The sequence below is a fragment of the Eupeodes corollae genome, chromosome 1 (genome assembly GCF_945859685.1).
Source record: "Eupeodes corollae chromosome 1, idEupCoro1.1, whole genome shotgun sequence".
Classification (NCBI taxonomy): domain Eukaryota; kingdom Metazoa; phylum Arthropoda; class Insecta; order Diptera; family Syrphidae; genus Eupeodes; species Eupeodes corollae.
Window position 1 is genome coordinate 252,922,719 of NC_079147.1, and position 25,939 is coordinate 252,948,657.

Sequence of the window (25,939 nt, forward strand, 5' to 3'; positions counted from 1 at the left end):
ACTCCTCCGTTTGTGCAGGATGACCATGGAGAATTCACGCTACTCCATAATGGTTGGAAACATCTCAACAAAACCTTTCGATGTCAAAAAAGATTTTAGACAAGGTGATGCAGAAGAGGAGACAAAAATGGGTTTAATGAGGGCAAAACAAAGTACATGTTGTCGTCAAGAAAGGACCTACAACACCGACGTCTTGGTCAAAACGTCACCATCGGCAGACGTAACTTTGAGGTAGTCAAGGACTTCGTCTACATAGGCTCCACTATTAACTCAGAAAACAGCACCAGCGCTGAAATCAAACGAATAATATCTCTTGCGAACCGCTGTTTCTTTGGGCTAAGAAAGAAATTGCATTAGTAGCAGTTTACAAGTAGCGATTGGTATGCCAGTACTTGCCAAACGTGGTAGGATGGGCTGTACTGTACCATTCCTGGCGAGTTCATCTGCCTTACAGTTACCTGGAATGTCTCTATGGCCCGGCACCCAGCAAAGGTGAATATTAAACTAATTTCAGTCGTTCAGAGTACACACCCCCAGCAACCCCTTCTTTGGTTTTTGACCCATCTGTGTAAAAATGGATTGACTCATCCTCCAAGAATGTCCTATCCTTCCAAAAAGATCTGGGAGGTATAGATATCTGGAAGTTTCTGTCGAATTGTAGGTTGGGGATGGTGCAGTATGTGTGCTTTGGAATTGATTCTAAGTACCTTAGAATTACGGAGTGGCCAATGTTGTTGTTAGTCCACTGCGACGAAGCATTGAGGCGAATAGCAGAGCTTGCAGCTATTTGTTTGCTAAATATGTCAAGAGGTGTAAGGTAGAGCAAGGTGTCCAGTGCTGCAGACGGGGTCGTGCGAAACGATCCGCTTATACATAGGCAGGCTGAACCCTGAACTTTATTCAACTTATCCCTGTTTATACCTTTCTCTAAAGCAGTCCACCATACTGCCACACCGTACGTTAAAATCGGTCTGATTACAGATGTGTATAGCCAATGCGTGATTCTGGGCTGTAAACCTCATTTATTTATTTATTTATTACGAATAGCTTTTTTGCAAAAAAAGAGGGCTACAGTAGCTTTTTTGACTCTTTCGTGTACATTGCGTTTCCAAATTAAGTTTTTATCTAAGACAAGACCCAGGTATTTAGCCTCGTCTGAGAATTTTAATTGGATTCCTTTAATGTAAGGAGGGTTGACAAATGGAATTTTGTATCTCCTCGAAAATAAGACCAGATCGGTTTTGTGTGGGTAAACACCCAATCCACACCGATCAGCCAAAAGTATTAGTCTGTCTAAGGCATTTTGTAAGAGTTCTTTTAGGATATTAAGATGCTTTCCTGAAACTGCTATAGCAACGTCGTCTGCATAGGCTATCAATCTGAAACCCTCCGCATCCAGACTAGTTAGGATTTCATTCACCACTAGGTTCCAGAGGAGAGGGGATAGAACACCACCTTGCGGTGTCCCGTGGGTGAGGCCCTAGTTCACGCAGGACTGTGGCACCACCTTAAGTAAATAAGACTTTTTTGTCTGTGACCATGTGAGAATTGGTCAGGGAAAATTTTACGAAAATAATATGTTTCTAAAAGATGATTTTTTTGCTATTACTTTTTTACCAACACTGGTTTAAACAGATGGTCTTACAAACGAACAACGCTTTCAAATTATTGAATTTTATCATCAAAATACGAACTCTGTTAAGAAAGTTAATAGCAAGCTTCTTCCATTTAATTGTGTTCAGCGACGAAGCTCATTTTTGGCCCACGTAAATAAGCAGACATGACAATTTGGAGTGAATATCAGCAGAAGAATTGCAAGACATACCAATGTATCCAGAAAAAGTCACAGTTTGGTGCGGTTTATGGGCTGGTGGCATCATTGGACCGTATTTCTGCAAAGATGATGAGAATCGTAACGTAATTGTATATGGTGAGCGCTACCGTGAGATGATATCCAACTTTTTTGCCCAAAATGCAAGAGCTTAACTTGAATGACATGTGGTTTCAACAAGACGGTGCCGCATGCTACATAGCACGCGCAACAATGGACTTATTGAGAGGCGAGTTCGGTGAACATTTTTTTACGTTCGGGACCAATTAATTGGTCGACTAGATCGTGCGATTTAGCGCCTTTAGACTATTTTTTGTGGGGCTATGTTAAAGCTCATATCTATACCTACAGACAAGGTCGCTTCAGTTGACTTATTGGAAAGAGTTTGCCAAAATTGAGGCGCAGTCAAGATCAACATTTGCATGAAATAATCTTCAAACATTAAATTATATGAACCGTACTATCGATTCTAATAAAGATTCCATGAATTTTTGTGAATTTAATGAATTGTTTTTGAAAAACTTTCCTATCGCTTTTTAGATTCATACCGTCCTCCATTGTCAATGACTTTTCTTCCTCTTTCCAATGAAGTAAACAACCGTTGATCTAACTTAATAAATACTATCTTTTTTTTAAATATTAAAATGAAACATTTTATTTGAAACCTCATATGTGTCTGAAAACACAAAGTCCTATTTTTAAATTAATTTGCACAAAATCAAATTTTTCTATTGTAACCTATATCCGAACTGCCTTACCTACAGAGCCGGCATTTTGTGGTACACTCCAAACCAAAAATCACCGGCTACACCGTATAACAACGCATATGTAAAATTTAAAATGTCATCGCATCGCATAATGGCATCGTCGCTCTCGCTTTAGCTTCTCTCTTCTCATTCGTATCGTCGCCATTGCATTTCATTCAGTATCTGTTTCTTTAGGTAGTTTTCCATTCGTGAATCTTGAATTTTTATTTTTGAAAGCCAACAAAAGAAGAAAAGAAAAACTCCATTAAATTATATACTATTAGCTAATTTATTACATCAAAAATTAATCTTTGAATTAAATTCAATTCAATAAAAAATCAATTTCAATCATGAGTGATATGGAAGTCGAAGGAAATGGCATTGAAATCGATGACCACAATGAGAATGGCCGAGTCCGTCTGAATGAAATGGCCACAAAGTATATTCAGGATTTGATGGGCGAAAAGTCTCGAATGGAAAATCAATATCCACTTGCTCAAAAGCTTATTGATGACGGTATGTGGTGAATTGTTTGATATCTTGCATCAATAAATTTTATTATTATTAATTTTGTTGTTTGTTTTAATTATATGAAACGAAAAAAATATGTAATGTGAAATTTGATTTAAAGAAAAGAACTTGTGTAATTTTTTTCATTTTTGTAGCACTTGAGAAGGTTCATACGACAGGAAGGATACCAACACGTGAGCAGTACGCTGATGTCTACCAGCAGAAGACAATAAAACTTTCACAGAAAGTTCATGTGCCCATCAAGGACAAAAAGGTAACTATCTAGCTTACGCTTACCGAATGTCTGTTCCTTCTTATGTCAATCGTCTCTCTGAACATAGACTTCGGTGTGGTCTTGGTTCTAGAGTTTTATTAATTGTAGCTTAAGGAACTATTTTTCTAAATAGAAATTAGATGTTCCCTGTAAAGTAAGGTGGAGTTGATAAGAAGACACAACTGTCTTAACTGGGCGAAACGCATTGCACTAAAAGTCTCAAAATAGCCATTGCATATACACAGCCTGCAACAACAATTTTAGAAGAATTATTAGGCTTTTATTTTTGTTTTTATTCTTGTTAATTTCATCTCAAGTTTTACTAAGCTTGAAGACACTTCTTTTACAAGAAAAATCAAATATATTACGTTGTAGACTATAAAAGTTATTCAAAATTATGGCTTACGTGACCAATAGGTCTTTTACAAGAAGCCCTGAAATAATCAAAACCTGTATTGAATTTAATTCGACAGAACCGCACTCTGGGAATTGGGTCGTAATTAAAATTTGTGAAGAAACTATTGGAAGAAAAGTCGGATAGCCAAATTTTACATAATTAACTCTTTTTCGTTGTTGTTGTTGTTGTTGTGTTTTTTTTTAATTTTTAAGTACAAATATGGAATTGAGATGCGTGTTTACATATTCAAATTTATTTATTTAAACGTCAATTACAGTGGCTTACAGCTGATTTGACCCAACCACTTATTAATACATTCAACAGAGTTTACTTCCTAAACAACACAATTTATTAAAAACGTACAAACGCAGGAATTTTAATGAAGATTTAATCTTTAAAATAACAATTTAACCAACTTATTTTATTTTTAAATCTTAAATTTTACCTAAGAAAAACAAAACAATTAGATTTTCCAATGCCACAACTTATGTGACTCTGTGTTCAAGGAGCAACTGCTCAACCAAAAATATGGAAATAACGCTGTTTATTATGTCAGTCTATAAGTTGTTATATTTCCAAATACAATTATTAGTTTCAGTCATAAAGGCATCAAGTTTTTTAAACATGGGAAAGCGAACAACAATTGAACAACGTGAAATTGTCCTGTTTCATCACGAAATGGACTTTCTCGGAGGAAAATAGCGGAAATTGTTAATATTCCAGACGGTAAGGTCAAGGCCATAATCCACCGTTTTGTTTTTGAAAACCTTATGGAAAATAAGGGAAGAAATGCTCCGAACAAAATATTTAGCGTCAGATGATAGATAAATTGTGCGCAAAGTGAAGCTAAACCCCAAGTTATCGGCACCAAAACTGACTAGTGAGGTGGAATACGAGCTCGGAAAGTCTTGCTCTCCCGAAACCATAAGACGCATTTTGAGAAATAACGAGTTTAATGCAAGAGTTGCTCGAAAAAGCCTTTCATTAACAAGAAAAACCGAGATAGTCGTTTAAGGTTCGCAAGAGAACACATTAGAAAGGATGATAGCTTTTGGGAGCAAGTTATATTTACGGACGAGCCAAAGTTTAAAATTTTCGGATGCGACAGGCGATATTATGTCTAGCGCAAACCAAATATAGAGCTCCAGGACAAAAATCTCAGAGCAACTGTGAAGCATGGAGGTTTGGGTTTGCATGTCAGCAGCCGGAGTTGGGAAGCTGGAGTTCATTAAGAGTACAATGGATAAAATTCTTTCATCTAAAAACAGTTCAACTGGGTTTTCAACATTGTTTACGGACGAATCCCATCCGTCTTTTCGAAGACTTATGTGACTCCACGTCGCCCCTATGAAAAGGCACGTTTGGATCAGGTATTGAAGATCATCAGTGAGTATGGTCTACTTAACAAGCGTAAGGTCTGGAGAGTCAAATATGCTTTCGCTAAAATCCGTAACGCTGCTAGTGAGCTCCTTACTTTGGATGAGAAGAGATTGTTCCAAGGTAACGCTCTGCTTCCTCGTTTAGTGCGTATTGGTGTCCTCGATGAATCACGTATGAAGCTCGATTACCTGTGGGGTTTGAAAAACGAAGATTTCTTGGAACGTCGTCTCTAGACCCAGGTCTTCAAATTAGGATTGCCCAAGTTCATCCACCATGCTTATGTTTTGATCCGTCGAAGACCTATCCGGTAAATATTCACAGAATGATAAATTCAAAATTGTTTGTTCAGTAAGACCACTTGGGAGCCGAACAGTGACACTATTATGCCACTGCCCCGCGCCTAAACATCTTTTGGTATTTGTACTCCTTATGGCAAATCTTTCTGTCCGCAAACAAGTCGTCAACATCCCATTTTTGTTCGTCTGGATTTGCAGAAACACATGGACTTCTTTCTGAAATTCTGAAAAGGAAGAACCAAGGAGGTGCCGCACCAGCTGAAGAAGAAGAAGAAGATTAAGCATTCGTTTCTTTTCGGGGAGCTTAGAAGATTCCTAAATAAGTTCTTTTGTCTATCCGCTAGTTAGGGGTTAAAAAAAGTTTTTTTTTTATATATAAAATGGTGTACCTCAATATCCTCAATATTTGCCCCAAAATGCAGAGCAATTGGACATTAGAAGCTCGTTTCGATTTTATCAAGACAACGAGCCGAGAGGTACTTCGGGAATTGTCCAAACATGGCTGATTTAAAACTGTTCCCACTCCATAAAACCCCCAGCCAAGTCTCCGGATTTGAATTTTATAGAAAACCTGTGGTCCATTTTGGATACAAACATTCCAAAACGCCACATTTCAAACAAAAAAGAACTCAAAATTGCATTGACTGTGGGCAAGAATCAATCCATAAACAACAAAACAAAATTGGCGGATTCTTATTAAAATCGGCTTAAGGCCGTATTAGAAGAAAAAAATGGACGTTCAAAATATTAAAATTAACATTAATTTGCATAATATTTTTTTTTTACGACGATGTCCGAGTGACGTAATCGAGTTTATGATGTTCATGTCACCAATGATTTTAGATGCTCTTCTTTGAATACTGTCCAAGAGCCTTAAATAAGTTACTGGACCAGCCCAGAGATGAGTGTTATATTCAAATTTCGGACGTATATCGGTTTTGTTGATTGTAGCCAGATCAGACGGAGCGACAAATTTCTTGCAACGTCTCAAAAAACGAAGACATCTTGTAGCAAAGAGGATATATCCCGCTTTAACAAGATACAAGATAGCATTGGGGTTTCGAAGCATTAAATTTAATACGATTTTTTATTCCCCATTGTACAATGTTGTGGAGGTCGGAATTTAATGAAGTAATCATATTTTGCGTGGCCCTTCCACATGCGAAGAGCAGGGTTTTCAGTCTGCAATAGAATATGAAAATCTTAAAGAGCTATCGTCAGCGAAACAATGTATTGGATTAGAAGTAGCAGACAGGAGATCAATTATAAAAATGAGGAAAAGGATCGGAGACAAAACGGAGCCCTGAGGCCCACCAGCATTTATTTTATGACTTTCAGACATTAATCCTTCCAAGACAACTTGTATTGAACGGGTTGAAAACAAAATTTCTAATCCAACGAAGAAGACATTCGTCAATACCAAAAGCAAGCATTTTCGATAAAATTGTATTGAAAGATTCGAAAAACAAATCAATTTTAAGATTACTTACTTAAGGTGGCGCTACACAATTTTCAGATTACCCTTTTCAAAAGTCGGTATTTTATTTCAATGAAAAAACTACTTTATAGGTGCTCAAAACAATTCCATGTGAATTACTGCCTAAGTTTAGGTCAGCAAAAAAAATGTATTTATGTTACGCAAAGGACTAGCAAGTAGACCTCTAGAGATTGGGATAGTAAAGCTGTGGGTCATAGTAGTGGGGGTTTTGGAAGGAGAATTGATGCTATTATATTTTCAATCCAAAAAAAAGGATCGTTATTTGATGTAACTAACTACAGAGGGATTTCCTTTTTAAGTGCATGTTACAAGATATTTACAACGATGATGAATAAGCGTCTTGTCAGTTGGATTTAGACCGGAAACTTGCTGAGGGAGTTCCAGGTTGGATTTGGACCAGGATATTCAGCGATAGATAATGTTTTTATATTCAGGAGCCTGACAGAGAATTTCTTGAAACAAAGGAAAAAGCTGTATGTATTTTGTATCGATTTTAAAGCACCTTTTGATATAATCGATAGAGGTGCACTATTCTGTAAGTTGTATAGTCTTGGGATATTATTGAAGTTTGGTCGCGTTCTTGAGCACCTACATATGTATGAAGAACATAGGCGGCTGTATGGACACGTGAAGAACTCTCAGACTGGTTTGAAACCTTATCGGGAGTGAGGCAACGTTGTACATTAAACCCTACTTTCTTTGCACTATTCATAGACGACCATTAAGACTACCTGCCAGGTGGAGTGGATTTCGCAGGGATGTGGATTAAAGCAATTCTGTTCGCAGATGATATAGTCATGTTTGCGCATTCACCAGAAACTCGGCAGCTCATGATTAAAAGGATTTACCAGTATTGTCAGCTATGAAATTTCATAGTAAATAAAGATAAATCGAAGGTTATGGTTATTAAAAATGGTGGCGGACGTAATGCATCCAATGGAAAATGGAGCTATAATCGCGAAAGTATTGAATGTGTGCGAGCATAAAAACACCTTGGAATTACTTTTACAAATAATTTAAATATGGATGAACAGTTGGAGGAAAAATTGGTTAAGGCGAAAACTGCTATTAATATGACCTGGAAACAATGCTTCATGAATAAGTGTATGGCACAAAGTAGCAAGTTAAAGTATTTGAAGCAGTAGATAAGAGCATACTTTTAAATGAAGCAGTAGCTGAGAGCATACTTTTATATGGATCGCAGTTATTTGTATGTATATGTAACTCCTAACGCACTTTATAAAAAGAATATTTTATTTGAAGAAAAATACGCCAAACTACGTAATAATGCTGGAAACGGGTCTTTCTCCTTTGTTTATAAAAACATTTGAAACAGTTGAAAGCGGACTTCTTGTTAAACGTTTTTAAAGTGAATGTTTTACGGGTCGTGAAAAAAGTGGCCATAAAAACCATACAAGATCTAAGCAGTTGGTATTGAGAGTGGCAAGATGTTGCTGAGGAACGTCAAATTAAAATTAATTTAAACATCGAGGATTAAAAAACCGTTAAAAACATCTTGTACGAAGTCATTTTAAAGGTTGATGAGAAATGTATAGCTGAATAAATTATATTGGTAATGTGTAAAGAACAACTTACAGCAGATTAAATCATAACCTTGCAGAGAACAACTATTTTATGGATCCAATATTGTCCGACTACGTAGTGAACTAATAGATTTAAATTTCATTCCACACAGACCTGATTTACCCCTGGAGTGTAATATGTGTCACCTATCAGAAAGATACTGTCCACTTTTTGGGAAAATGCTCCATTCTAAGGAAAATCAGAAGGAATGTATTCAAAAAGACTTTTTATCTAAAGATAAAGTGATAAGTTTATTGAATGAAATAAATGTTGTCAATCTTTACGAATTTTTCAAAACTGCGTTTAGATATAGAAGTGCTAGAATGAACTAAAATTTCTCATTGTGTTTCTATTCATTGATTTTCAAATTATTTGTAAACTATCATAAAATGTCTATAGTTAAAAAATTATATTTTAATATTGAAAAGTAATTATATTGAGGACTTTTTACATTCATTGTGTTTTGTTGTCAATCTGGCAGACCGCAATCGCCATGCTATAATGATTTTTGTAAAGATTTTTGGTGTGTAATGCAAGTTTTACTTTAATTCAATAAAATCTGTATCTATCTAGTAGTGCGGAATTGGGCGTCAGGTCGGCCTACTTATTTCATGAAGTGATGAGCTGCTGGCCTACCTATACACTACCGGTCATAAGGTTAGAAGCATGCATTTTCAAGAGTAAAAATTGTTATTTCTCTCGTTACACGATGGATTTGAAAATAACAACTATAACTATAATAAAGTCATTAGATTAGAAGCAGTGAATAAATTAACCTTTTTTCGGAAAAACGCTACAACTTATAAATTAATTAAGTGTTAACAGAAATGGACAAACAAAATTTTTTAAAGCAGAGGAAAGAGCAAAAGAGCAGATGTTTATTGCTCTAAAGGTCTTTAATGCTTTGCAAAGATCGAAAAAAAATGGAAGTGATCATTGAGTCAGCAATTATTTAAAAAGCCATCGTTTTACTCGAAAAACTATAAAAATAACACTTCCTCTGCCGTAAGACTTCGCGAAACGTTAAGTATCCTTAGAATAGCGTCAAATTCAGCTGTCAAACCATCACATAATGACGCTAGAAAGAAGTAATGCTTGTGTTTCGCGAAAGATCACATGAGCACATGATTAACGGAAGGTTATTTTTTCCGACGAACAAATTTAACCTAGATGGACCGGATGATTATAATTATTATTTCCATGACTTGAGGAGAGAGTAGTGTTATTTTTACACCTTCACCATATTGAAGAAGGAATCTTTATCGTCTGGGGCTCTATTGTATCGTATGGTGCTATAGACTTGGTAGCCCAAGATACCAAATGACTTGGAATACTTACAAAACCTTGCTGTAATCAGTATTCCGCAATATTAGCGAAATTTGTGGTCCAATTCTATGGATTTTTCAGAAGGAAAACGCTCACACATACACACAGCCCGAAAGTTAAAATCCCTTATTGCGAACCAAAACTTCAGTTTGTTGCCTTGACCACCATATTCCTAGGATCTTAACAAAATTGAAAATGTGTGGGGCTAGCTTACACGGTAGGTTCACGAGCTAAAGAAGCTATACGATGACAAGGAAGGGCTAATTCATGATATCAAATTGACCTGGAGTGAGATTTCTCTAGTCTACTTGTATACACTTTGTAAGTCATGCAAAGAAAGGTTTTTTTTAAGTTATATTAAAGGCTGTTGGTATCACACATTATTAAAAATTTACTGAAAGCTAAAAAACAGCAAAATAGAAATACTTGGATTTTATTTCCATTTGTTAGATGTGCTTCTTATCTAATGACCCGATTTATTTTCGGAATATTATTGACCCAGTGAAAAATTTGCCATGAAAAAAATGTCCTTTCCAAAAATGTTATATTTTGTTAGCGAAAAAATGTCTCATTTACCATAGTTGTTTGTTTTTTAACGATTTTTCTTCTCGAAAATGCTTTTTCCAAACATTATGACCGGCAGTGTATGAACATGTTGTTGATATGCGAGCTAGAGAATATGAAGCTAACTTAACCATGAAGATAGTTGTGTGGTAAAGTCTGGTATTGGGTAAAGATTTGAAAGCATGTCACTGGTAATTCAACTTTTCCTTGATTTTTTCCTAATCCATTTGGTTTTTTTTTTTATTTTCCTAACCTGCTCTTAGTTTGACGTTGAATCTACGTCGGGCTATCGTCCTTTAAAAAAGTCCTTTTTATTTGCAATCCCCTTATCCCAAATCCTTTCCTTGACTCATATTACAAGATAGAAGTTTTACGTTTCAAAACAGCTTTTGGATGTGATACTAATAAAACTCATTGTAACTAAAATCTGGAGCCGAACTTATCTCCTCTAAAACTTTCTCCACAATATTGACTTTGATTTTCTGGGTTTTAAGTTTAAAAATGCATTTGAAAAAGCGTATAATGCGTCAGGCAAACAGAAGGCTGAAAGTAAACTAATTATTTCAGAACAGAAAAAATTTGTTTCAATCCATCGTATAAAATGAAAGGGCTTAATAATTTTGAAAATAAAAAACTCATAGGTTATGAAGAAGGAATTTTAGGAATAAGCTTTCTATACATTCCCACTGATGAAAAAAAGAAAAGTTAAAGAAAGAGCTCCTAAGAGAACCGTTTGGTAATACGAGAAAGCCAGCTGGGATGGTCTCAATAATTACTTCAGGATCTTTAACTGGTCACTATGCTTCCTCGATAGTGACTTTGACGCCAGCGCTGATATGATCACAAGTTTAATTCTCCTGGGAATGAAAACTTTTATACCAAACAGGGTTAAAAGTATCAGACCCAAGGAAAACGCTTGGTTTGATGCGAGCTGTAAAGAGGTTATTAGGGCCAAAGAGGTTAGTTTCCGTTGCTATTAAGCCAACCGTACTGAGGAAAGCCGGAAAAAGTTCAAACAAGCCAGGAAGGCCTGCAACGCCCATATTCGACGGACCAAATTTGTACATGACCAAAAGTTACGGCAAAAAATACTACAATGTCCCAAATGCAGTAAAATTTTTTGGTCATTTGTAAAAAACATGAGGAATTCTTCCTCTTCTTTGGTTCCTACGCTCCTTGTCAAGCGTTTCTTAGCTCTTTAGAGAAAGCTTATCTCTTTTCTAGGCAGTTCGCCGCCAATTCTACGCTGCCAGTGAGTGTTATGACTTCGCCTGTACTTGAGCGAGTTAGTGATTCTATGGGACCAATCTTTTTTCGCACTCGTACTGTGGCAAGAGTCCTAAGAGATCTAAACACACATAAATCCGCTAGTCCGGATGGTATCCCCGCTATTGTTCTGAAGAGGTGTTCTTCAATGCTGCCATAACCGCTGCTTTACGCTTTTTCATCTGTCCTACTCCTCAGGTCTCGTTCCGAACGGATGGAAATCTGCATTTGTCCAGCCTACTCCCAAAAAAGGCGAATCTTCCTCACCCTTCCGACCAATTGCACTTGCATCCCTTCTTTTTAAGGTCAAAGAAACGGTGATTAGTTATCACATGAAGAAATATCTTGAAGATCGAAAGCTTCTTAATTACCGGCAATAAGGCTTTCGTAGCAATAGGTCCACTGGTGTTCTCATGATTCATCTCACCGAACAGTGGAGCAAATCTTTACATCGTTTTGGAGGAAGTAAGATTATGGCGCTTGATATTTCAAAAGCATTTGATAGGGTTTGGCATCAGGCTCTCTTATTGAAAATGCGTGCTTTCGGTTTTCATGATCCCATGGGCTCCGTTTTGTCTCCGACCCTTTTACTCATTTTTATAAATGATCTAATGTCTGATACCTCTAATCCAATACATTGTTCCGCTGACGATAGCGGAATGTGGAATGCCTTGCCACGCTCTATCTTTCCCTATCATTGCAATGTTTAGGAATTGAAAATCAATGTACACCCACTCACACTGTCTTTGGCATATTAAAGGTATAGAAAACCCTTTTAGTGTTAGCTACTGATGGAAAAAAAAATCATGAATGTAGAATGCCGTTTCATTGCAATTTCAGGAATTTAAACAAATGCGCATCGAAACTCGTTTGAAATATTCTTTTCCTTTAATTTAATGTTCGCACTGTATGTATCTTTGGTATTAAAAGGGCCCAAAAAACCCTTTATGTGTTGGCTTATTATTTTACAATGGAATAAGCAAGTTTGGGGCTTTATCGCTCACAAATTAAATGGCATTTAAAACAACGAGGTGGTCTATTCACAGCTCCCAGTATCCTTTTAATGATTTGCAATGATATAAGCAATGTAAAAATCACAACTTATTTGCCTGAAGCCTTCGCCAATCATTGTCAAATGGACAAACTACCCCCTCGGTATGTAAACCTACTTAACAGTGATTTTTTCAGGATATAATGAAGTCGAAAGAGGTTCAAGATGACTATCTTCAAAAACAAAAAACATATCCGTTAAGCTAGAAATGCATCTTGTTGCTGAAGATAAATTGAAAAAAGTCCTATATAGGGTTGGGTTTTAAGCATCTCAGTTCATCTTTTCATAGACTTATCTAACAACTAATTTTTTATACTCATTTTCCTTACTCAAAAACTTATTTTGTAAAATTTTCCAGTTCAACTATGTTGGCAAACTACTCGGACCAAAGGGAAATTCTCTGCGCAGGTTGCAAGAGGAAACCCAATGTAAAATCGTAATACTTGGCCGTTTCTCAATGAAAGATCGTGCTCGCGAAGAAGAACTTCGCAATTCGACAGACACCAAATATGCCCACTTAAATCTACCACTGCACGTGGAGATCTCAACAATAGCACCACCAGCTGAAGCCTATGCCCGAGTTGCCTATGCACTAGCCGAAATACGAAAGTATCTCATCCCCGATAAACATGACGACATCCGCCAAGAACAATTACGCGAACTAATGGAAGATCCTGAGGCAGCGAAAAAAATCGCGCAACGTGCCCAATTGGCTGCTGCCAATGTCAAACCACAATACCAACAGCAGACAATGCATCAAAATTACAATAAGTAAGTCCTACCCTGCGCTCCCACAGGGCAAATGTTTTTATTTAAATAAAAGTTTCAATTATTCCTAGGCCTCGGTATAGCACTGAGAATGGTTCAACAAGCGGTGGTGGTTATCCAAAACAGCAACAGCCCCCTTCTCAATTGCAGCAACCGTATTATGGTGGTGGTGGCTATCAGCAGAAGACATATGCTTCAGGTAAATATAACTGAACATAATTGTTTTTAGAGGCACAACAAAATCACACACAAATTATTGAAGAAAAAAACAAAAAACATAATAACAAAACAAATCTTATATAATAAGAAGAAAATTAAAAATAAAAACTAACTAAATCATGACAAAAATAATAAAAACAAACAAAAATGTAATGAAAATCATTATAGCTTACCAGAATGCACCACCACACCAATCAACATCATACAATTACAACGGTCGCGGCGGCGGTGGTGTCCGCCAACGTACCACTCCGTATCAATTCTCCACCAGAACCAAATAAAATTGTTCTATCAATTTTATTTTATTTACAAAAACAAAAATCCCACCTTCTCTATTTATGTTTTTCAACGTTGTACATTTTAAATTTTTGTGTTCAAAAAGTAACAAAATTCTGATCAGAGAATAAAAACAAAAAGAATAATGTTTTAATTAGAGAAGGTACTAAAATTAAAAAGAAGAATGAAACAAAAAAAAATAATATTAGTAATTTGACTAAAAAAAAAAACAAAACAAATATAAAATAACAATATTCATTATAATACTAATCACAATATTCAATATAAAAAAATAAAATAAAAAATAATTGTACTATTCTATTATAATACAGAAAGAAAGAAACAGAAAACAAATATTAAAACCTACATAAAATAATCAAGAAAAATCAATATAAAACAAGCATCATGTTGTAATTCAATAATTTGAAACAAAATTTCTATAATATTCAACAAAATCTGATATAATAAAATGCAAAAAAAAAATATAAAATATAAAATGACACACTGATTTATTTTTATTTAATAAACTTTAGTTGGAAACTTACATAAACCAATAAACAATAATAAATTACTTAAATGATCTTAAACTCAACTCGAAAAACCTTCACAGAGAAAGATGGACCATAAGATAATGGGTTGGTTATTCTGCATTTTAAACATTAAAGAGAATCTTGACTCTGGATAGAAAAAGAAAGCTACTAAAGCATCTTGCACATGAGCTACGAACTTCGAACTATGGATTTTGGCATATTTTGACTTTTCTTTCACATGAGCTTTATTTCTATTCGCAGACAGCGACTAATTGTCAATTTATAATTACCCTTTTCAACAAACAAAACAAATGCTTAAAACAGAAGTCAATCCTAAAGATCTACGACCTATAAGTCTATCATCATTCCTTCTAAGACTTTGGAAAGATTGATTGATATCCATTTAAGGGCAAGTATTGATACAAGACTTCTCTCTTCGTCTCAACATGCCTACTGTAAAGGTTAATCGGTGGAAACAGCGTACGCACCGTCGAATATTCCCTCCACCATAAAGAGTTCACTATGGTTGCTTTCCTTGACATCAAAGGTGCCTTTAACATCTCTAAATGTAGAGAGTTCGCTTCGGGAGTAAATTAAATGCTAACTAGCAGAATAATTAACTCAAAACTAGGCAACTCTTCTGGCAGACGATTCTTTAGTAGAGGGACACCACAAGGTGATGTTCTATCCCCTCTCCTCTGGAACCTAGTGGTGAATGAAATCCTAACTAGTCTGTATGCAAAGGGTTTGAGAGTGATAGTCTATGCAGATAACGTTGCTTTAGCAGTTTCAGGAAAGCATCCTAACACCCTAAAAGAACTCTTACAAAATGCCTTGGACAGACTAATACTTTGGGCTGATCGGTGCGGACTGGGTGTTAACCCACACAAAACCGATCTGGTCTTATTTTCGAGGAGATACAAAGTTCCATTTGTCAACCCTCTATATTAATGGAATCCAATTAAAATTCTCAGACGAGGCTAAATACCTGGGTCTTGTCTTAGATAAAAACTTAATTTGGAAACACAATGTACATGAAAGAATCAAAAAAGCTACTGTAGGTCTCTTTTCTTGCAAAAAAGCTATTGCTAATAAATGGAGCTTACAACCCAGAATCACGCATTGGCTATACACATCGGTTATCAGACCGATTTTAATGTACGGTGTGGCAATATGATGGACGTTTTTAGAGAAAGGTATAAACCGGGATAAATTAAATAAAGTCCAACGTTCAGCTTGCCTATGTATAAGCGGATCGCTTCGCACGACTCCATCTGCGGCACTGGGCACCTTACTCCGTATTTTCTTAGATAGCCAGGCCGCTATCAAATCTCTGGACTCTGTCTCTACAAACTCTATAAAAGTCCATAACTGTCCATCATCTCTAATAGAGATGGCACAACAGTTTTTTATTCACCTTAGCTGGGTGCCAGGCCATAGAGACATTCCAGGTAACTGTTAGGCAGATGAACGGTACAGTACAGCCCATCCAACCACGTTTGGCACGTACTGGCATACCAATCGCTACTTGTAACTGCTAATGCAAAACGCTGTGAGGAGGGCAGGTACCAGGTGGAACAACAACACCACGTGTCAAGTCAGAAAAAACATCTGGCCAACACTGGATTTAAAACGTTCAAGGTGCTTCCTCTCTCTAAGGAAATCGCAAGAAAACGCAAGAACTACCTAGGAGAATTCTTCTTTAATGATCTTAATCATATCAGCATTGAGCTTAGGAGGAAGCCTCAAGATTCATGTGGTATCACAATGGGACATTAAATATAACCTTACCTTACCTGAGCGCGAACAATTTATTCTTAAGCCCCGAACGGAATCAAAAAAGCATTGCACACAGAAATACTAATTTCGAAATGTCAAAATCAGCTGGTTTGCGTCAAAATAAGAAAAATAAATAAAAGCTCGTTTTTCATCTTTCGATTTAGTTCTATTTGTTCTTGTCTTAAAAAATTAATAATATTGCAATCTTTGCAATAAATGAAGGAAACACACGAAGACGCCGAACACTGTAGCTTTGCATTCTGTTTTGTTCTCAACCATTTTTCTCTTGATGTATGCCTTCCAATCTTACCACACCTAAAAATTGAATAAAATTATAAAAAAGTTTGGACTAATTTATTCAATTTACTTTTCTCTAAAGATGTCCTTAGAAGGTAGGCCTAAGCTATTTAACTCTGGACGATTTCAGGTTTTTCTTGAATCATTTCATAAAGCCTTTGGAACTGAATTTTATTTGTGATAACTTTATTTGGCCTTCAAAAAAATAAAAAATATAGGTAACACTTTCACATTAAAACAATAGTAAAACTTACATGATTCTTTTCATATATTTTATTTTTATTTAATTTATCTTCGCAAGCTACATATTTTTTTTTTTGTTTTGAATTGAACTCCGACCAAAATAAGTGTTCGTAGAAAAAACTGCCAAACTTCCTATTCATTCGGTTCTAGTGATACCACTTTTCACGAACCCCGAATTTCGTAGCAAATTTTTTTAGTGCGCCGCGAGCAATGATACTTTTTTTTCGATGTTCGTACTTGTGATAAGGCTGAATAAGTTTTCGGTGCCTCTGTAAGGCGAAGGTTTTGAGTCGCAATTTTACTACGTTGTACACAATTCTTTGTGGCTGCGTTATTCTGGTTTGACAATATCCGAAGTAAATCTTTTTGAATTAAAGAACTTACTTAATTTGATGATAAACCATGTTGCAGGCCTATCCGTCAACACTTTTTTACCTCGGATCCCAATATACATTGCGATCGCAGTTTAATATGCTTAGGTACATAAGATCATGGTCATGTTTATTTTGGGATTCCAACAAAACGTTGATTCGAGTGACTAGATCTATTCCTTCGAATGAATTTTGTTTATTTTGAGATTCGAATGAAAAATATTCATTGCAGAAAATGAACCGAAATGAACATTATTTTGGAGATCAGCTGTTCTGTTGAAAAAGGGTTTCTTGTCAAATTGGAAAAGAAATAAGTAATATTTCTTTACAATACAAAATACAAAGCGTGGTAGAATTGAGGCTTGCCTGAGGAGTGTTTTTAAGACAGTAGTTTGTGGTACTTTTTGTACTATGAACTTAAAGTAGAGGTTAAACAAACTGTTAAAACTTACATGTTTCTTCAGCTATTCACCAGAAAATATCTGAACGACAGAAAAATGACATTTGATTCGAATCAATTGAAAGTCAAAGTTTATAAATTTTTTTTTAAATGAACTTTCGATTGAATCAGCAAACTTTCTAATCGATCGATTCTCAAAATAATGCCTTCTCGAATTCAAATAACTTTCGATAGAAAACGAATCTCAACATAAGCAAGGGTATATTTTCTATGCAGTTAAGGAAAAATAAATGAGAAAGCCAACTGAAATCGACTCAATGACTTCTTGACGGTCTTTAAATGTTTTCCATTAAAGTTGTCAGTTTTCGTTGTTATAAAGCCAAACCTACTGAGGAAAACCTTAATAAATTTAAACAAGCTAAAAAGACCTGTAATATCATATTCAATTAACGAAATTATAGCATGAACGGAAATAACGGCAATATATAATACAATGTCCCAAAGGTAGTACATATTTGAGGTCAGTTATAACAAATTTACGTAAAATCGCTTATTGACTCTTACGCTCGTCTTCTATGACGCTCCTTTTGTAAGCTCAATCGATGGCAATTTGCTTGCAGCACAGGTTTCTGTTATTTCTAAGCTGCCAGAGATTGTCATGACTCCTTCTGCACGATTTTATGGTCAACATTTTGCTTCAAACTCGTGAAGTTGCAAGAGCACTGCAAAAACCTTGAAATTTATAGTCCCTAGCTAAACCACTGCGTAAGCTTCCGTCCGTCGTACTATAAATATCTCTTTCCGAAAGGAGCATTTATTAAAAAAATGATTATCGAAAATACATGCATTTGATATTGATGAATCTCTTCTTTGTTGGGTTAACCATTAGCTTCCTAACCGTTCAATAATTCTGGTAGTATTGTACGGTTTTTTGATACCCACAAAATAAACGCTGGTGTGCCCCAGGGCTTTGTTTTGTCTCCGACACTATTTCTTATTTTTATAAATTAACTTGTCTGAAACATCTAAACCACTTAATTGAAGCGCTTAGAAGGTGAAGAATTTAAGCGACATTTTCAGCATTTGAGTTAACAGCATTTAAATTTTGTTGTCTACAAATTTTCTTGTGAAAATATATGTACAATTTAAAGTTAAAGCATAACACCTTCACTTCATCCATGAAAGTTTTGGGATGTAATTGATTTTTTTTTAAAGAGTGTTAAGTGACGTTTTGAAAGGCCACAGTTTATTTATTTTTTTTGTTGTTTCTTTTTACCTTCTCAAGAACCTGCTGAAATTGCATGAGAATAAAACTATTGATGTTCTTGTAAGTTTTTAATTTTTTCTGCAGAAATTTCTGTCCATTTTTCGGTGTCTCTTGGCATAAGATCTTGATTTTCATCAGGAGTTTGCTACTTTTGGCTATAATAACCTTACTAAAATTAACATTTTATTCATAGCATTCTCTCTAAAGGTAGAAACCATACTCCTCTACTCAAATACATTTGATCGAGTCCCTAAACTGGACCTTGTCATTTTTTACGTTAAGCTTATATTGAAGATCATTCAATGAACGAAAACGATTTTGCATGTTAATAAAACCGTTTTTTTGTTTTGTACTTATGATGTCTCAGTACTGATCTGCGGTGTAAACTGTCTAGTGAATTCTCGAAACCTTTTCAATTCTGTCGAAGTCTCTGTCGCTATCTTAAAACGTGTGTCCTACTTCTGGAAATTTTTGTGTTAATAGGACTTAAACGCATTTAACACATTCATCCACACCGATTATTACCGAAGTGTATGTATTTAAAACCTTCATCTTTGGCTGAATACGAATCTATAGGTGATAGAAGAGTACAGATAAGTCAGAAATGTAAGTTTTCATATAAGAAATTCATTTGTAGGGAAATCCCTAAATTTTAAAACAATGTCACTTAACACCTGCATCTTCTAAGCGCTTCAATTGTTTCGCTGACGACAGTACTATCAGCTTTCCATATTTGCTTTTAAGTTCATATCCTTATGCTTCCTTATGCTTATTATAAGCTCATTGAATTCCTATCTTTCCACAATTGTCAAATTGAGAAGAATGTATTGCTTGAAAAACTCGGTGCTGTTAACTGACGCATAAATGTAACCCTCTCCCAATACCCTATCCATGTTTAGATTCTCCAAGTCCCTTAGACAGGAATTAAAAGAGAGTTATAAAAATATAGGCCCAATGCTTCCTGTCAATCATTATTTCATCGCTGTTTTTTTTTTTAATGCTCTTGTTTAAATGCTAGGTGCATTCCTCCCTTTAAACCATTGAACCGTAGAACACTACTTCCAAAAATATTCATCAATGTACTCTTGGCCCAATTTCAGACGAATTGGTAAGTGCAGAGTTTCGTCTTTTAGTTAATCTTCACGAATGTGGAATGATTAAAACAGCTGTAGATATTCAAAACCAATGTGCATCGCATCGGCATCTCTTTATTACTCCTATCTTGCGTTTTTAATTCCTCGCACTGTGTCTAATCAATAGAAGGGTATTCATAAAGATGCACATAAAATGTATGAAAAAGAAAATACATTTTAAAAAACTCCAAGTTTTTGAAGGGTTTTCTATTTTTATTTTTATGCACAACCCAGCGACATATTCTCTGTCTCGAGAGTCTTTTTCAGAAACAGTATCGCGCGAAGTCGGATTCGAACAAAGGCTAACAATTTTTTATATTTAAAAGTTAATCTTTTTTTAAACAAAACAAATAAATTGAAAATTTCCATTACGCCATCACATTAAAGTATTACATTTTTTATATTTATTTTTAAAAACAGAATATCCCTACTAACATTTTTCTTACATTTTTAGCTAACTCGAGAAATTACAATCCGAACAATAGACGTACATAACGTATATGATAATAAATATATTCTTAAACTATGGAACAAATAGAATGATGCATTGGACATACAAACAGAAAGGGCAAGCAAAGTGAAATGAATCATCATTCTTCGATTATGTTTAACAATTTAAAACAAAAAAATTAAAAAGGAAGCAGCGCATAAAGATAAGAAGACAAATCCCAGCCTTCTAGAAGGTAAATTCTACAGAGAATTTATTTTTTAAATATTTAAAATCAACAAATAACATATTTATATAAAAATAAAGCAACATTATGGGAAACAAAAATAACAAACAGAAGAAGAAGACAAGAGGAAGAAAAATCTCCAGATGATGGTATAAAATAAAAATTAACTCATTATAAACATACAAAATTAATAACATAACAGACTATTCATTGTAAAATAAAATGAAAGAAAATAAAAATGATCTATACAATCACAAATATTTGTTTTAATTTCATTTAAATTTTTTTCTAAAAAATGTAGACATATTTAGGAAATCATTGAAACCATGTTCACATAGTATATTGGCGTTTTGAAAATTCGTATCTGCAAACTCGATCTCAAATCAAAAACTAAATCTATTTATGTTCCCAATAGAACACAGATATTAATGAAACAAATTGATTGACTTAACCAATAGAAGATACTCGTACATAAGTTATTCAAAATAAAACAATACAATTTTCCGTTCTGACAGATCTAAAAACAAAAAGTATTTATTTCACCAATGAATGCTTTGCAATTCGGAACTGTCATATTACTGACAAATGCGAAAATATAAAATAGGACAAAATTCTGATATGATAATTTGAAATAATCCTTGCTTTTAATTCAATAAAATTAAATATAAGACGCAAAGTAAGTGATTTATAATTTTATTTAACAGCTAGGTTCCAGAATTCGAGTGAAATGAAAGTGAAATCGAGTAAATTCATTTTCAGTGTTCTACATTTCGAACGATTTAGTACCTTCGAATTTTTTTCGAAATCACTTTTCGTGAAATTGAAATCCGCTGATATCTGTCATTTGAGAAGTTGTTGAAGTATTTTAATTTTTGCAAATTGTTTCCTGTAAATAATTTTTATTTTTCACGCGTTTAAAAATATAAAAGTACTAACTAGCCACTACATATTATATAACGGATCGTACAATGAGTGCTGCGTTAATCGTTTTGGTCTTGCAGACTGAAAGGAATAAATATGCACTTTGAAAAATAAAAAGACGAAGGCTGCGAGATGTATATAATCTCTTGGAAATTGCAGATGCCGTTGTTGATATGTTGTTAGACTGAAAATAAAAGTTAAAGCCCGTCAATTATTAGTTTTTTTGTACATGTAGGTTCATTTCATACTACCGACTTAATAAAAGTGCTTTCTTAATGGTGATGGAAATTGTTGAGCCACATCTTAAACAATCTTCAATTCCTGCAACGTTGCAGCTAGCCGCAGTTTTGCGTTTTCTTGCCGAGGGAAGTTTCCAAAGGTCAATTGGGAAGGATGCTGATATCGCTTTGGGTCGAAGCACTGTTTCAAAAATGCTAACAGAAGTACTAACAATTTTGGAGAATCGAATCTGTCCAAGTTGGATAAAACTTGCTATGTCCGATGAAGATCACATTAAATCAAAACGACATTTTTTTGACAAATTCAACATTCCTGGCGTCATAGGATGTATAGACGGTACCCATATTAGAATGTCAAGATCCAACGCTTTTCCATAATAGAAAGGGTCACTTTTCAATGAATGCAATGATTTTGTTCCACTATTTTACATCAAATGAACAAGATCGATTTGAAATCGCTCGGAAACCGATAAAATCGAATTGGGGAACACTAACCATTTCACTTCGTTTCGATTTCGATAAATTCGAAATTGAAATCGATAAAATCGAATTGTAGAACATCGAATTATATTTTCGATCGATTGCATTTCGATTGAAAGTGAAATGTAGAACCTAGCTGTAAATACTGGACAATTAATTGCATTTTGAATTTGTATGCCCTTATCGATCAGCTGATCGTCAAACGTCAAAATCAGTGTGCACTAACTTTGTAGCTGAAAATTTTACACTACGCCGAAGGGGAAATTTCAACTCATTTTGTGGTTCCATTTAGCCAATCGGAATGACTTGACTACGTAGCCACTTACTTAGTGCCCCCATTGTAAACAGCACGCTTTTTGACATTTCTTTCGAATGAAAGCTTTCTTTCAAAATGATACTTGTGATACTGAAGAAAAGAATTTATATAGTGCAACGTTACCATGCTTTTGAGTCCGAAGTTCAGTTCAAAGGGTATTTAGGTAGGAAATTGGTGGTACTCTCCCGAGTAGAGGGACAATTATGAGTGTACGAATATTTCAGTGCCAAAATATGTCTCATTGTCTGTCATTCTAGAGGAGGAACTTATCCAGCCCCTCATGAACCCGCAACCCTGACTCGTAAATGCTTACACGGGCCTCTGTCTCTGCCCAGCATTAGTCTGTTGTCTGTCCCTAACATGGGAAATCTGCAAATCCGGCTCGAAGGACCAATGTGTATCGCAAGGACACTAGCATAAAAAAGTTAAAAAAAAAATAAAATTTTAATCTCCGCGGTCAATTTGTCGCGAAAGGAACAAAATCTCTTGGTTGCCGGAGGAATCTTAATATAGGCAAAACAAAATCTCCAATACAAAAACTAACAACGATTGCACTTTATAACTACCAAATAAAAGAAAAAAATTGGTTTCCCGTTCAAAGGGGTTTAAAATTCAGTTTAAATTTTATTGTTATGTTATCTTTCGTACATGACTTTCCAATTGATTATAAGCTACACAGCATCGTCATCGTCTTCAAGAAACCTCGGTTTCGCCCAGGACAGCTGATCTTTCCGTTGGTCATCTATGTGTTCATTGACCCTCGTTGGGATTACGGATAAACTTCGTCATTATGCAAATTCAATGCTTCCCCCTGTACCTCACCTTCATCCACGTCCACCAACATCATGCTTGACCATAAGATGTGCATAGGTACATACACAAAAAAAACATCGCATAGTGGGCGGACCCCAACTACGAGCAGCATTGTAGATTTTTGCGTGGCGTAGATTTTTGCGTTGAACTTAAAATTAAAAGTCATTTATTCAAGATCATGTTTTTTTTATTACAGAAATGTAAAAGAAAATTGTAATAAATTCATTTATTTAAATAAAGTAAAATATAAAATTTAGTAATATATTAATAATGTTAAATTAAATGCTAATTTCTTTTTTAAGGAAAATTATAATTGATCACAAAATATTTCTTTGACTTCAATTGCACATAAATAAAGGAACAAAATTGATTAATATAAACAAAATTAAATAGTTAATATAATATAATGTAAAATAGAATAAGATAAATAATTAAAGTTTTATTTAAAAAAATTAAATGTTAATTTCATTTTATAAGCAAATTATCATTGATCACTAAATATTTCTTGGACTCGAGATTATTTCACTTCAAGTGCACGTATAATAAAGGAAAATTTAATTGAATTCAATTACATAAATAAAAATAAAAAATAAAATTAATGTAATGTATAATAGAATAATAAAAATAATTTAAAGGGTTATTGAGTCTTGTATATTAAATGAATCCTTCTTTCTTTTAAAGCAAAATGATCTATGATTTGGTCATAAAATGTTTCTTTGGCTTGAATTTCGGCACGAGTACGATAACTTTGGCGCCGAGATATAATAACGGTTTTTGGTAGAGGGGCTTAATACAAGCATTTTTTACTATGGGAGGGGGGGGTCTATCTCCCCCCGTTTAGGCGGTAGGGGCAATTTAAAAAAACATGTACTTTAAATGGAAAAAAAATAATTAAAAAATAACGGTAATACTTACAATTAAGTATTATACCTTTTTTTAAAGCCAACACTTGTGTCTAGTAGCTTGTTTTTAAATCAAGTCAAAACTATGCATAGTTTGCGAAAAACACTGTTTTAAACTCAAAATTTGGTAAAAAAAAAAGTTAAAAATATGGTTTAGAGTGTAATATTTCAAAACTTTTAGATTATCTACAATTTTTTTTTAGAATACATTGCCCTTATTTATTTTTGATCGAAAACTGAAAACTAGATGATTTTATGTCTTTTAGTTTTTGAGAAAATTGAAAATAACCACAACTACTATTTTAATTTAATTCTTTTTTTTTGCTTCAAAAATCTTATTTTGATAGTAACAATGGTAGGTGCAAGTTTGGTTGTATGCAACAGTGGGATCCGTAAGGGGGCCATGCTGCCCCCCTGCAACCCCCCTGCTTGGGCTCACTATAGGATTTGGGGTGGGTGCGAGTTAGGGTGGGTGCAAGGTGGAGAGGGTGAAAGGTTCGGTGAGTGCATGCAAAATTTCATATGCATCTAAATAAACTGGATATAAAAAAAGTAATTTAATTGAAATATTTTGTTTTGGTAATTTTCAATTTTCTCAAAAACTAGAAGACATAGAAACATCTAGTTTTCAGTTTTCGTTAAAAAATAAATAAGGGCAATGTATTCTAAAAAAAAAATTGTAGATAATCTAAAAGTTTTGAAATATTACACTCTAAACAATATTTTTAACTTTTTTTTTTACCAAATTTTGAGTTTAAAACAGTGTTTTTCGCAAACTATGCATAGTTTTGACTTGATTTAAAAACAAGCTACTAGACACAAGTGTTGGCTTTAAAAAAAGGTATAATACTTAATTGTAAGTATTACCGTTATTTTTTAATTATTTTTTTTCCATTTAAAGTACATGTTTTTTTAAATTGCCCCTACCGCCTAAACGGGGGGAGATAGACCCCCCCTCCCATAGTAAAAAATGCTTGTATTAAGCCCCTCTACCAAAAACCGTTATTATATCTCGGCGCCAAAGTTATCGTACTCTCCCCTGAATTTCTTTTAACAATCCTTTTTCAATCGAAATGAGAGCTAAATTTGATAACCTTTCTTGGCCACATTTATTTCTTAAAAATGTTTTATTATTTTAAGACACGAAAATGATCTCTCTACAGATGCGGTTGTCACGGGAAAAGTCAACATTAGCTTACAAAGCTTAAAGTACTCAGTGAATCTTTCATTCAAATCAGTATTTATTAAAAACCTTAATGTTTCTTGAAGACTTTTTGACCTAAAATTCTCGTCATTGAAAATTACCCTTAGTTCAGTTTTTTAAACTCAAATCAAATGGGGTGGCGCAACAGTCCGTTGTGAACCAGGGCCTAGTGACTTACAACTCTCAACTATTCCTGTGTGCGAGTACTGTTGTCAGGAATGGAAGAGACCTACAATTTTGAGCCGAATCCGAATGGATAATTTGAGAAAGCACTTTTTTATGACAAGAATTACTCTTGAAGGATTTGTCAATTCCTCGCAAGAGGCAGTACCCGCGAAAATTATTTTTTTAAATTAAGGTGGCACAGGCAGGGATTGAACCCAA

The 25,939-nt window shown here is 34.6% G+C and overlaps 1 protein-coding gene and 1 pseudogene across 3 annotated transcripts; both read left to right on the plus strand.

The window, feature by feature from the left end:
* Nucleotides 1-2,722: 2,722 nt before the first annotated feature.
* LOC129940300 (KH domain-containing, RNA-binding, signal transduction-associated protein 3) lies at nt 2,723-20,938 on the plus strand. 3 transcript variants are annotated; one of them, XR_008780662.1, is made up of 6 exons: nt 2,724-3,093; nt 3,243-3,361; nt 13,082-13,494; nt 13,563-13,690; nt 20,461-20,689; nt 20,761-20,938. XR_008780662.1 is itself a non-coding variant. In XM_056048591.1 (5 exons), exons 1-5 carry the CDS (start codon nt 2,928-2,930, stop codon nt 13,989-13,991), a joined length of 939 nt encoding a protein of 312 aa, XP_055904566.1. In that variant the 5' UTR covers nt 2,723-2,927; the 3' UTR covers nt 13,992-14,189. The 3 variants fall into 3 exon arrangements, 2 of the variants coding, with proteins under 2 accessions (XP_055904566.1, XP_055904567.1); XM_056048591.1 differs by lacking the exons at nt 20,461-20,689; nt 20,761-20,938 and adding an exon at nt 13,879-14,189 and having other exon boundaries at nt 2,723-3,093; XM_056048592.1 differs by having other exon boundaries at nt 20,461-20,938.
* On the plus strand, nt 4,935-5,715 carry LOC129941101 (40S ribosomal protein S9-like; annotated as a pseudogene).
* Nucleotides 20,939-25,939: the final 5,001 nt, after the last annotated feature.